This window comes from Lepisma saccharinum, chromosome 20 (assembly GCF_977018435.1).
Source record: "Lepisma saccharinum chromosome 20, izLepSacc3.1, whole genome shotgun sequence".
NCBI classification, from domain to species: Eukaryota; Metazoa; Arthropoda; class Insecta; order Zygentoma; family Lepismatidae; genus Lepisma; species Lepisma saccharinum.
In genome coordinates this window covers 32,345,877-32,360,768 of record NC_139248.1, presented here as the reverse complement: position 1 = coordinate 32,360,768, position 14,892 = coordinate 32,345,877, and the positions used below count along the sequence as shown (strand labels likewise).

The following is a 14,892-nucleotide window of genomic DNA, read 5'->3' as shown; positions in this document are numbered from 1 at the left end:
AGTTCATTCTCCTATACATGTAAGTTTCATGTTCCTAACAATAAAAATGTACGACTTCTAGAACGAAATGACCAATTGGTGGCGTTAATCACCGAAGTTACCCTACCTCTATACAGTATTTAAAAGAGATACTTGTATGATTTCAGGGGGCTCCAGCAACTCAGTCACTTCTTAATGGAAAACTTCTTCCAAACAGATTACACACAATCATTAATTGCATTAAAATAAATATACAAAGACTTACTTACATGTTTTATTTAATTTAATGTAAGTCTTCATCTATTTGTATTATTGCGAAAAAAATTATTCACCATGGAGTCAAATTTCCCAAGGAGGAGGCCAAGAGGCATGGCCCCTACCTCAAACTATTAAATATGTTAATGTGAACCTATAAAAAATTAAGAAAATCACATCGACGATTTTTGAAATTTGTAAAAATTTCGATTTTGTTTGTCCTTGCTAGATGAATGAGATTGTTGTGGAGAGAAAGAGGCAGACTCCACAAGTTTGTGGTATGCAATCTTAGGTAGTTTTATAACAATTGATGAAAGGCTACCAGATATCCTGATTTAATTTTTTTCGACATTTTTCGAAGCAGTCTTAATGCGAAAATGTTTCGTTTTTTCAAGAAATATTCTTTATTATAATAATAATAATTGTTAATACGTATCATTTATTATATATATATATATATATATAGTATATATATATATATATATATAAAAAATTTTCTAAACATATATCACAGCTGTTCAATGGTGCTGGTATCAATTATAGGAAATTTGAAAACATTATTAATTTGCGGAATACAGTACAATTCGAACACTTCTGACAATTGAATATAAACAATAAGCACTAAGCCTTTGTCTATAAGTCTGAAATGTAGAACGATTTAAAATTTGATCAAACCTTTTTGTGGTGGGTGAGAGATTTATGTGTGTCATAGATATTTTTTACAGCCTTTTTGTTTCAAAAGCCATTTTCATTGGCATATTATCAACAATTTTGTTTCTCGGAAACAGCACCATCTATGAGCATATGTTTAGAAACTAATTAGTGATGCGTTAGAGGATTCAGTATCTTTGATTAACTCTTTTTTGTCCTGAGTAAGATGTGCAGTCCCGTATACCCAGTATTTTTTATGTGGGCGGGATCAAATTTTTATATTCAATTCCCGTTACTTTGGACCATAATATTACAACTTTACATTTGTACATCTTGCTCTAGCTTTCGTGGTCACATTTAATACTAAAGCACTGTGCGAATTAAACTTTTTACTTGGGGGGGGGGAGGTGCGCACTCCAAGGCCTTCCGTAGGATTTTTCTAGGGGGGAGGGCCATAGTAATCTTGTGATTGACAGCACAACACGCTACGACGCCAGGGGCCTCAAATTCGAATCCTGGCCTGGGCATGGTGTTCTTTGCGAGTGGTGTTCCTTCATCAATTTTATCATATCTTCACTCATCCTCATCGTCGCAAATAGACAAAACTGGCAGAAAAGCAACGTAAAATAGCTAATGTAATTCAATCAACCCCACTACGTTTCAGATCATTGTTCCACATTTTCGAATTTGCCCCTCCCACGTAAAAAAAATACTGGGTATACGGGCTTGCACATCTTACTCAGGACAAAAAGAGTTAATGAAACTGAATCCTCTAACGTATCACTAATTAGTTTCTAAACATATGCTCATAGATGGTGCTGTTTCCAAGAAACAAAATTGTTGATAGTATGCCAATGAAAATGGCTTTTGAAACAAAAAGGCTGTAAAAGATATCTATGACACACATAAATCTCTCACCCACCACAAAAAAGTTTGATCAAATTTTAAATCGTTCTACATTTCAGACTGTAAATCAAAGTTCTCGTCTCAAGTCACGTTTTTTTTGTATCTTAATATGGAGTCAAATTGTAGCGGTATAATGTAAATTTTATTACTCTTAACGTTGCTATCCCCATGATAAATTTATCATTTGCTTTCAGTTTTGCTAAACTTAGTCATGCTAATACAAAATATCCATCACTTCCATTAACAGAAACTCCCATATAATGGTGGTCAATGTGGAGTACGACTAAATAAGTATGTGAATTTTCCAAAAGTCCCCAAAAGTGTTGTGACTAATACTGTCAAGGACTGCTGGATTCAATCCCCGATGTAACATTACGCAGTGGTTTTGATCCCACGTAAGTTTTGTTCCCTGTTAGGCACAATATCCTTATTTTGTAGACTTTCTTACAAACAAAATTACTTTGAAGTCCATTCTGATAGGAATAGATTACCCTGATTGGAATGCAGAAGCATATTGCATAGTGAATAAAATACTAGTCATTTTCAAGTTACATTTTTCTCCAAGTCTTTAGCAATATATTAACATGAATGATATTACCCTTGTTCGAATCCCGGCCTGGGCGTGAATGTTCTTTGGGAAGGTCCCTTCATACATTTCATCATATCATCACTCACCTTCGCGAAAGTGAAGTACAATAAACCAAATTAATCAATCAATCAAGTATGGTATTAAGAAGAATATAAAAGAGTTGCTTAGATAGTACCGTAAACCAGTCTTGACAATTAATGATATAACGAGAAAATTCTTTAAAGTTTGATTCAAGTACAAGAAATCTTCCCAGCGTGTCTCTTGATACAGCGCCGTCTTCAGCTGATGTATTAAAATGCATCATATCAGAAGTCTCGTCTATAGACGAACGAAGAAACAAACAATTATATATGCACAGTTGCATTAGCTGATATATATTCCAAATGCATGAATTAAATTTGATGCATTATTCTCTTCTCTGCGCGTGAGGATCATAGCTTCGATATCGCTGATCTAAATTGCTGTTATAACTAGTGAAGCCATTCTCAGCATAAGATGTTACAACTATTGCTATGCACTAAAAGGGTTCTGGGTTCGAGTCCATTAAGGCTTCGGTGTGTCTGTGACTCTAAAAACTCGTTGACGGAAACGCATCCGTTTCGGATGAACGAAGTTTCAGTTCATCCGGAACGTACTGTATAAAACATGTTTCGACAGGAGGGTAATGAGATGACCAGAGTTGAATCCAGCTGCTTTCCTCCAGGGAAGCACAAGCACAACATTCTAATACTAATAAAAAACAATACTAATATTATTAAATTGCCCCTTACCTCTGTAAATAAAATTAAGTATAAATTTCGACATGACTGCACGCGAACGTCACTACCATTCCACAGCAAACTGTTGCAAGAAGTTGAATTTCGCTATAACACTGCGATCTGTGTCCATTGTTGAGTTTCAATAGCGGACGAATATTTAAATTCGTTCATTATTTTGACTTTTTGTTATAAAGAGGACTGAATCAATCCTTCGAAAAATTCAGAAAAAGTGCATTTTTAGCTACTGTCCGAATGCGCTCTACAAGGTTATTGAAATTTTAGGTAGGGACATTTCGGGAGGGGATTCCACCCCCGGGCACCCCCCTGAAATCATCATCACTGGTGATGAATAGACCTCGAATTTATAGGTTCTAGAAAGTGTGCTTTTAGGTTCCTAAAATAGGTTCTAAAACCCTAAAATAGGTTCTAAAAATTCTAAAATAGGCTCTAAAACCCTAAAATAGGTTCTAAAAATTCTAAAATAGGCTCTAAAAATCCTAAAATTGGCTCTAAAAACCCTAAAATAGGTTCTAAAAATTCTAAAATAGGTCCTAAAAATCTTAAGTTAGGCTCGAAAAATCTTGAAGTAGGTTCAAAGAAACGAAAAATAATTCAAAATTCCTGAAAAATGCTGATTGTGTATAGTCATCGGCAATGAAAATGATTTTATTGATTGATTGAGTTGTTGTTTTAAGTCCACTTTATGCACAGTAAGGCTAATTGGGACTGGACCTACAGTTTAAAGTGGGATCCGAACCACTGTGAGCCTCCACCGGGTATCAAACTTGGGACCCCTTAATTACAAGGCTATGACATTACCACGCGCGCAATGAAAATAGAACACCGTTCTGAAATACGCACTATCTTGAATAACGTTGTGTGTTGCCTAACCCTACGGCGATGACTGAACTTACCATGGAAAATTTGCTATTAAAATCCACTATAGTTAGGCAAAAATCTTTTTCATGTTCCACAGATCCGACTACTTTGGATCAGTGGCGGCTGGCCAAGTGCAACAAGTGCAGATGTTTTCACCTAATTTTCAAATTAATATTGACATTTTTCATTTGCTTGTTAAATTAAACTATTTCTCAGCAGAACGTACGCGATAATACTCAAATTACGCCGCTCTGCGCTACGCACGTGAGTTCGTCGAAGAGCAAACCTCGCCAGGGTGCGGAAGACTTAGCCGGTTGTCATGGCAACGGTGACGTCACCTAGCGTTGGCCTTGAACATGGTGTCGCCCTCTACGTGAATCAGTTCTCTCGTCGGAGAAAACATCGCATCCAGTGCTTGTGGCAAAATCTTCGCGTTCTCGCGAGATCTTGTTCCGCGTGTGTGTTTCGCGTTTCCTATCGTGTGTTGTGTTCATGTGTTGAGCTGTGGTTTCTACAATGAACCCAGTAAATGACTTAGTGTGTAATTTGTTGCAGACACCATTTTCCAGATTGACGGATGAAGACAAAAAAGACGTTTTAAATGGGGGGGGGGGCACTGGCACTTACTATTTGTTTTCATTGCCTATAAATATACTTCTTCACCTGTTATTTTAGGCACGAGCCGCTACTGCTTTGGATTGTACAGGTAACAGTGGCACCAGACATTTTGCTTTGTTTAGAGCTTTGAAAAATCACCATGGACTTGGAGGAAGGGAAATCGACAGAGACTACGTTTCAAACACGTTCGTCATTGAATTTTTCGTGACCAAACAAAGCAAATGCCTCTGTGTGACATAAAAATCCTGTAAAACCTTTAAAAATATATAAAAACTTAAAAAAAGGCTTGATTTAGGCGCATAAACATAAAATAGGTTCTAACAATCACCGAGAAAGGAAAAAATAGGTTAAAAACCTAAGATACGAGGTCTAGTGATCACTCACTATAACAATCTCGCCATGCGGTGCAGCTTACTCGGGAGACATAGAGAGGGCGCGAGTTATTAATATAGTTATATATGTACATTATATCACTTAGAATCGATTGTATATGCTATTATATATTGACAATAGAGACAGAAGAATTCTTAGAATTTAATACAACTGTTTCGAATAGGCATAAAACGGATTTTCGGATAAATGCGCTTCGGATGAACGAACTCTTTGTGGCTGTGGCATTGATGTGTAACTATATATTAACTAGCTAATTATTTGCCTCGATTGCTAGACCAACTTTCCCTTGGAGATACTGGATTTAATTCTCGAGTGTTTCTTTGTCGAATGTTTTGATTTAGTTTACTTGGCGTTTTTTTTTTACACTTTTTGCTAATTGCGAAGATGAAATAGATGAAGGGACAATCGCAAACACATACGGACAGCACGCAAGTCCAATGGATCTAGACGACAGAGCCTCGTTAGCCTGCAAAATGCAGTCCAGGGTGTACTACGTGAAAGTCAGCAATTTCACGTAAGCACTTCCTTGCCACGAATTACCCAAGGAAGCAGAAAAAATGGCGTAAAATAAGACAAAAGTTCAATAATGCATTGCCTTACCCAGTAAGTCAGAGCTAACTTGAACCGTCATGCTGAACTCGATAGAACAGCTAGTCGGATCCTCTTTTTTTTTAAAAAAAAATTGCCCAGCATTGTTATGCACATAGCCCACAAAATGTGTCAATTGACACGAAATCATTCACTCCAGTAACACATTAAAGTGCATAAGCTCCTGATGATGCATTTTGGCGCATCAAAATGAATGAATCAAAGGGTATTTTCATCAGCTGCTGTTATGCTAAAATTGCATCACTTGAGAAGATCACGCACGACCATTTCAAAGAAAAGAGATCGACACGCTTTTGATGGTATCAATCAATGTACATATCAAACTCGACTTGATGCATTCCCAGTTCTGAGTGTGTTAAAACTTATTGCAGGTTCATTTTATGCACAGATAGGTTAATCGTGACGGGACCTATAGTTTTAAAAGTTAGATATCACTGGACTGTAGCCCAGAGTTAAGTAAGTTACTAAAATCAGTTTTTGCTTCTTAAGTAACGCATTACCGTAAGTACCACATGTGGTCTCCATAGTGCATATCTTCCCAGTGTAGTTTTACATGCACAAATGTAAAACTACAACAAAGCATGTTTCGTTCTGCAAAGTAAATCCTGTTCAGAATTTATCATGGTAACGCAAAGCAACGAAGTACCTTTACAATCACTCTTCGATAACACGTTACTAACGCAGGAACGAGAAAAGTAACGGGCCTCCCCGATGGCGTATTGGTAATATTGTTGCCTTGTAATCAAGGGGTCCTGAGTTGGATACCCAGTTTTTGACTCTCTCTGCACTCGCGTTGTCTAGTTGAATACAAAAGTTCAACACCGACTCGTCTACTTAGTTGATTTGGTGTCTAAACCGTTTGCACTACGTTCTAGAGCGGATGTACAGTGTTGTGCATGGTCCCGTCCAGGCTAATTAGGCTATCTGCGAAGCCTGAAGCCTAGAAAGTAAAATACTGAAGATAATGGCGATTCTGAAGTTGGCAACCTGACTTCTTAGAAGTTGGCAACCTGAATTCTTAGAAGTTGGCAACCTAAATTCTTAGGAGTTGGCAACCTGAATTCTTAGGAGTTGGCAACCTGAATTCTTAGAAGTTGGCAACCTAAATTCTTAGGAGTTGGCAACCTGAATTCTTAGGAGTTGGCAACCTGAATTCTTAGAAGTTGGCAACCCGAATTCCTAGAAGTTGGCAACCTGAATATTTATAAGTTTGCAACCTGACTACGGTTCGGATGAGAACGTCGCTTCCTTGGAGACGTCAAGAATGAGCCTATTAGTCTTCTCCCTTCCTCCATAGTCTATAGGACCAGGTGTCGTAGCGAGTTAGTCCAAGTATTAGACTTACCATACGCCACCCGTAGTATGTGTTAACCAATCAAATGAACATTTAAAACAGCAGACAAACAATTGTTGAATCTTCTGAACTCCACGGCTTTTCTTGCGTGCAGCGTCTAACACAATTTCCTTGCACTAGCTCAAGACGGGATGTACCTGTTCTACACCTGGTGTCAAAGAGTGCAGCGAACTGGACAGGGCTAGTGGTTCTGATTGGCCCCTGCCAACATTATTATTATTATTATTAGTAGTATTGTTAATAGTTTTGTTATCATGGCACTTCCAGTACTTGCATCCTCTATATCAATAAGACTTGTAAACTTTAAAATATAGACATGAAAAATGCACGTAAATGGATTTGACATGTTGTTCCATTTTTCTACTTATTATTACAATATTAAGGAATTGTAATAGTCGATGGCCCTTGTCACTTCTACCCCTTCAGCGTCTCATTTTTGTACGGCCCCTTGGATAGCCTAGTGGCAAATTCCCCTCTGCTTATAAACTCGCAATGTACTTGGGTTACGTTAGCCCGCGGGAGTTTAAACCCGGAAACTTGATTACTGTGTCACAGATGTCAACAGGAGAATAGTTACTACAGAATAAAGCAGGGTAAAACACCCAGAATGCCTTTCGGCACAGGGTGGCTTGGGTACTTACAAGATAACCATGCCGCGACCCGTTGGCGTGTATGTGTTATCCCTTGCACGCTCCGTCACTGCACGTTTCGCTTCTCACACGCAACTGACCAGGCGCTGGGACCGACTCTCCCGGGCTCGCTGCTCGCGACACGCCTCTCAGCCAATAGCGGCGCGGGAAGCGAATTAGCCACGCCCCCCTCTTCGGATGATCGGCGGGACGCTGCGAAAAGGGCTCTCCCTGGTTGACAATAGCCGGGCATAAAAGGAACCCATCCTTTCCGGGAATAGAATTGATCGATCTGGTGTTCAGGGTGGGGATAACGTAGTGACGAGACGAGGCCCTCTCTCGGTCTCGTATCGAGCCTGTCTCGTTCTCGCCTCTGTTTACTGACACCCGTCTCCGTCTCGTCGTGATTCTCAAACAGGGGTGTATAATATCGGAAATTTGATATCGCCAAATATCGTGACGATATATATTGCCAAATATCGTGACAATATATCACCAACACGATATATATTGCCAAATATCGTGATGATATACCGCCGACACGATATATGGCCAAAATACGGGCACGATATACATCGCCAAATACAAGGCGACGACGACGACACGCTTGAGAAGGAGCCAATCAACAGCAACGTTTCACACGGTCACACCGTAACGGCATGACATACCATAACAGCCTGCATTCGATTGGTAAAATCCTCAAGCGACACGTGGTCCTCCCCGATGGCGTAGTGGTAACGTCGTCGCCTTGCAATAATGGGATAAAGGGTTGTAAGTGGCACAGTGGTTCGGATACCATTTTAAGCTGTAGGCTCATTCCCGATTAGCCTTTCTGTGCATAAAGTGGACTTAAAACAACAAATTAATCAATCAAGCGTCGCTTCGGTATTTAATCTTCCTAAATGTTGCTATCCATTATCTGACCTAAAGGTTTGGTGCAAAAGAGATTGTCCCATCCATCTCCGAGTAAATTACGCTCCCCCTTCTTCTAATTCCCTTAAAATCTTGCTTTCGCGTTCCGGGCAAATTTCCGCTTCCGTGCTGCTGCTTAGGGAGCTTTCACACCGAAGTGACAAATGACACGCGACACGAGCACCTCCAGTCTGTAAAGAGCATTCACTGCGCATGTTCAACCACAAGACCAACACGATGCACACTATTGGGAAAACGGGCAAGCGACAAGCGACATGTGTCACTCCGGTACGAAAGGTTGCCACTTTTTTTCTGAAGTAGTAAGTTCCACTTGTAGCTTGACACCGTCGCTTGTCACTTCTGTCTGAAAGCTCCCTAGTTTGCGTACATATGTCAATCAGCATTCTTGGTTACTGCTTTTTTTATTTTTCCAGTTATCAGTAGTGTTGCTCACGAGACGAGACTCGTGGAAATGCTGTCTCGTCTCGAAAATATTCGTTTGTCTCGGGACACATGATCAATCTCGTCTCGTCTCGAATTTTTAAAAGCCTGTCCCGTCTCGTCCCGTGGACAACACTAGTTATCAGGTCATTAGAGATTAATCAAGATGATAATGTTCCCCGGCAAACTAGAGAACTGATTGAAGTAGCACAGTCAGTTATTTTCTGTTTTCGCTTCCCCTATTCTCGTGCTATGAGCCCTGCGAATGCAGCCCCACAGGAGCATTCTTATCTTGATCAAGCTGAACTTGTGCTCCCATGTAGCAGGTTGATTAGCACTCTAACCTTTGGTGCGTGCTGTCCTAGGTTCGATCTCCGGTGGGAGCTCCAAAATTTCTGTGTTGGTCACACATCGTGTAAAAAATTGGAGAGATGCTTGAAGAGAAGTATGAAGCTTGAAATCCAGATTATAGGGGCGATGGGATTCGATGCGTTGAAAAGTCGATTGGTAGGCATTGGTTCTTCAGGGCTAATAAATGCATACTTAATGAGTGAGTGGGTAGCTTTGAGTGTTACAGAATTGAATATATGAACGTCAGGTGCCAAATACTTGTGAAAGTGCACCCCCCTTTTAGAAAGGTCGCCCCCCAGTCCCTGATTTCTATCCGGCCCTCTGGATTACTTCCTGCTTTAATCCTTCAAATCTCTCCTTTCACCTCACCCTGGGTGCCAAGCGAGCAGATTATATTTGCGCCGGAATTACGAAAGTGGGGTTTCACACAACAATTTATATTTTTTAGTCCCTGGTTCGTCGTTACACATGTATGAATAAACAACTGGTTTAAAATGGACAGGACTGTAGTTCTTAGAGTTAATTCAGCAAATCATAACATTTCTAATAGGATTACATTGGTTTAATATACGTTGTTATATATATATATATATATATATATATATATATATATATATATATATATATGTACATATCGTTTCCATGTGTGTCTTGCATAGACCAAATTATCAAAACTCTAAATCAACATAATTGCCCACGTATGGCTTGCACCATCGGCATTTCCTTTACTGCAGAGTTAGCTAAACTATCTCTTCGGGCCTACCCTCAGCTGAAATGATATTCCGTTCATTACAAATGCGTTTCCTTACGCCTTCACTCTTTCTTTTGGGCATCAATTATTCAACACGGAAATATCCAAATATTCAAGGCTTTTCTAAAAGGGGACTTGGGACAGCCAACAGGGGTTGGCTTACACCAAATGCTACATTATTATATTAAGTCTAACCACCCCAAAAGTGGACTAAACTTGCGGAGACGTTCCTCGTCGTCGAATCGATGGGGAACACTGTTTTTTGCTAAAGCCCACTGGCCTTTTTTATACTCGGGGGTAAACGTCCGTGAACGTGGACCCCGTAGCGTTGGTAAATTCCACTGTAACGGTCTTTTGAAAGACAGCTAGCTCCCCCACGGGGGTGAAAAAACAGGGGAATCTAATGTCCAGTAAAGCACAATCCAATAAGTACATACACTTACATCCAGTAATAACATAAAAGTACACTCATGGAAACATATTACTTAACCCTACACCTGCTAGCTGGCCAGAAATTAATTAATACAATAATACAAAACCAGTACAGAAATGGTCAATCCGACCATTACATACTCTATTTCTAAGTAACCCTCAATAATTTTTAAAATATTGTATAGTTATCTATATAAGGAATTGTATTCAAGGTATGTAAGAAGTTGTTCCTGGGTGTCTTTAAAAATTCTTATTGTCAATATTTTCCCTTAAGTATCTTACAGTAGAATGAGAAATTATTCCGCTTTATTATAAACTGATTATTCAAGAGATAATTTTTGGTACAATTTGTACAGAGCTAAATAATTTTGCAACAATACTTCAATAAATTGATCTTAGTGCTTACTGTACTTGTTATAATTTACCGTAAACATAATGCAAGAAGATGCTGCCATCTATGATCAACACTGTAATTGCATAGCTGAAGTCCTGATTCGAACACCACTTCAAAGAAAGTTCCGAAAGATCAATTGCCCTTTGACACATATGTAAAGTCCACGTGGAGTTCAGTAGATCCTTCCCTCAAATCTTTCCCACCAATAGCGTCCGTTTTAGGAACTGACAATACTTGTCAAGTCCACGTGGAGTAAATGAGATTTTACCAATTCAGTTTTTTTAGATTTCATAACGTGAGGTTGCCGTTATCTACGCTAGGTTGTATTATTGTGTTGTGTTATTTTTTATACAATGTGAAGACCTTGGGAGTGTAACGTTGTCACAGTTCGTGTTGGATGTTTATACTCTTGAGGTAAAAGTGACAAAGAGCGCTTCTCAGAAAAACAGGTGCTGGTTCCAAACCAGATACGCGTCCGATCCGCTTCCTCTCGAGCTATGTCAAAGATACCGAGCTGGCGTTCGAATCAGGACTCGAACTATATGCTCTTGAAGTTTTATATAGTTATTCAAGTATTTGGATGTTTCTTCCTATGATTTCTTTAAAAGTGTACGAATGAAATGATTAACTACCATTGGCAAACAGAGGTACTGATTGAAGTATTAATATTCCAGTACACAACACTATTCCTTCCCATGAATCCACGAAATTTTATGCTTGCATGTATTGTATTTCGTGAGTAGACAAGATTGCTTCGATTGTTGAATAAATGAATTGACAAACTTCTATATTAGTAAAGTGGCGGATTAACCGCCATGTCTGTCCTGCATGGGAGGATGAATTGTTTTAATTGTAGACCACCGTTCATTGAAGATACGCATTTAGTGGGCGGTATTTGCACACACTTAAGCGTCAAGAGAGTGATTTCCGATATATTGTTACTTTTTTACCTTTGAACAAGATTGGCGGACAGGTGAGTCGATTAGGGCGGTAAACTAAATGCATCATATAGATTGATGCACCAGAATGCATCGATTGATGCACTAAATTGTGTTTTATGGCTTCTTCAAAGAATCAGATTCAACATTTCATGCATTTAGGTGCATTTTTGTATGTCGTGAAAGAAACACCAAAGTGCATTTTTTTTATTCAAGTGAGGATTCCTTTCAGTCTAGAGGCACTTCAATGCATCAGTTGATGTTCCTTGATGCACCAGAATGCACCTTTTTGGTTTGGTCTGAGCTACAGACGAAACGTTTAAGTGCATCATCAAGATAGTCTCTGTTTGATTTGGTTTTCTACTGATGTATCTATCCTACCTCCCGTTTCCCTTGCCAGCTGAAGCCAATACTTTAAAGCTCTCATCCGAGCTTGTACTGTCTCTCTGTTTAGACCTAGTTCTTTAAGTACTCCTCAATTGGCAGTGCTTCTACTTACACACATCACTTTTTTATAGAATTCTGTTTGGATGCTTGTGACTATGCTCCCCCCCCCCTCTAGCCCCCTACAATTCAACCCCATAGTTCATGGTTCCTGCTGCTATTGACTAAACTCGGAATCACTGAGAACTGCATTTGAGGTACTTTACTTATGGTACACTTGGTACGTCTGAAACCATAACTTAATTTCAATAACATTAAAGAATTTTCCTTAGAGAAAACTTTTGCAAAAAAGAAAAAGTTTTTTTTTTGTTTTTTAACTCTAAAGTAACTGTATTATTGGTTAATTCGATTATGTCATAAAATCACATGAATATTAATGATCAAAGGAAGAAAACAGAACTGACAACGGATTAGTTGTGTCGGGTTAAATACCGTCACGTGGTGCTAGTTCAGCGGTCGACAACAAGGCGTGGGCGAATAGAAGTCAGGGTTGCCAGGGGTAGCCTAGGATCTTCTCAAGAGTCCAAATTCGGGGCGAAATTATGATTTCCTTCACGTAAATGTGTGGCCAATATTTAAGCACATGCTGTTTACGTCTGCTGACAAAATTTCGACCTGCTAGTGTTCCAAGTTAAGGTGACATGTCCCTAAAAATGGCACTTTTTCACTTAACCCACATGCTGCAGATGACCAATATTGGTCGCAAATAACAGATTGACATGGCATCAGCCATCAGACATCTAGTTATGATCCGTCAATAATTTCTTATATATTTTTCTCACCGAAAAAGTGGCATTCTGGGGGAAAAAATAACTCTGCCTTCCGCTAGTTATTAACTTATACATTTTTTTTGCATGCAGTAAACTGATAATGTTAAGCATTGAAAAATACGCCAATGGATGAAGCTTCATAATGCAGAAAACCGGTGTAAATATATATTACGGTTTTCATGATGTAAATTTTCAAATCTTGAGTTGCGCGCTTTCTAAACACACTGTATAATAGGTTCACGGTAGTTTTCATCCCCGCCCCGTTCATACACCACTCTCGTTGTTTTGTGTGTGTGTGTTTGTCAAAAAATAAGGTCCTCCATGTGAGGCGCACGGCATATTTGATTGCGGTTTCAATTAGATTTTCATTCATAATATGAGGTGTTCGTCCTCAACAAACGCACATTGTGAGGGAAATGCGTTTCAAGTTGTCGGGTACAGTGCGAACTCCACAAGAACTTGGTAACAGTAGATCGGAATGTTTCAGGTGTGATTTCCAAAGTTTTTTTGTGTAGTTCGCACTGTGCCTGACTACTTGAAACGCATTTCCCTCACTATGTGCGTTTGTTGAGTTTGCCCTTCGTATCCGCAAAGCCTCATATCAGCACTCCCGAAATTGTAAAAATGGCTAGTTTTTGTAAAAATTTCGTTGTATAGTATGTTCATGAAAGTCGAAATTTGCAAAGTAAATTTTCATACTTGGCTTCAAGATGCGAGTGTTTTTCATTACAAAGTTTTCAAAGACCATTCGTGAGAATTTTCTTCAGCACAACTGGCTAACGTGTAAAATGGCAGCATATGCAGAGGCTAAAATCAATAATTCTTAAAATGTGTAATATATTAAGAAATTTTTACTATAGGGGTGACACCTATAAATCATTTATACGCACTTTTTTACATTGCTAACGTACTATTCTGCATTGCGGAACATTTCTTTAGGTGAAATAATGAATTTCTAACGAAAATAATGACTGTTTCTAACATTTACGAGTACTTACTGTTACTCGTTATTTCGTTTCTGTAACACACATTATGGTGATAGCGTACTGGTTCATCGCGCGTTGTGAGAGTGTTTTGTCGATTTATGTAGTGTTGCAACCTTGTTCACCGGAAAATACCTACTTTCGTGCCCGGATTTGAAATTATGCTAATACCTCGCAAACCATTGACGTTAACCTCTCAAACCATTGACGTTAACCTCTCAAACCATTGACGTTAGCCCCACAAACCATTTTCCGTAAGGTTAGGTTAGGTTAGGCAAGCATAGTTAAAAAAAATAAATAGAAAATAAAAATACTCGACACGTCATGTTATAGTGAGTTTGAAACACTGACTACGGGGTTTACGTCATCTAACACACGGAACATTGTGCTCTCGTGCAGAAAGCAAATGGCGGCAGCAGAAACAGCGTGTCGGACAGAGATTTTCGCGGAAAACAACATGCATTTGCATTAAAATGGATCAAAACTACATTCACGAACTTCCACAACGCTACAGTACTTTCTCTTGTAAAAAGCAAGAAATCCGTCACGCCTATAGTAAAGTGTTACCAGAAATTTAAGTTAAGAAGTTCGCAAAAGGAGAAAATTAGCACACAGTCCCCATCTTGTGTTAAGTAACACAAATACGTATGCTGACTAGCAACACATAAAAGTACTGTAAGTGCTTTAACTGTTAATGATTAATGAAGAACTTTTTGTTCATCAAAATACACACAGCCATGTTTCAAAAGGTCCTCTTACCAGCTTATGTTCCATCTGATTTACTAGAAATCAGGGGGGATAAAAAATCATATTTTTTTTAAAAAAAAAAATTATAATTTTTTACTTAAATCGGATT

At 38.9% G+C, this 14,892-nt stretch overlaps 1 protein-coding gene across 1 annotated transcript in view; it reads right to left on the bottom strand.

The window, feature by feature from the left end:
* The window catches only part of LOC146003573 (uncharacterized), an 83,196-nt gene extending 75,491 nt beyond the window's left edge, over positions 1 to 7,705 (bottom strand). The window contains exon 1 of the mRNA XM_083141869.1: positions 7,633 to 7,705. Coding sequence (XP_082997995.1) covers positions 7,633 to 7,643 — 11 coding nt within the window. The 5' untranslated portion in view covers positions 7,644 to 7,705. The remainder of the gene's footprint in view (positions 1 to 7,632) is intronic.
* Between the last annotated feature and the right edge of the window lie 7,187 nt (positions 7,706 to 14,892).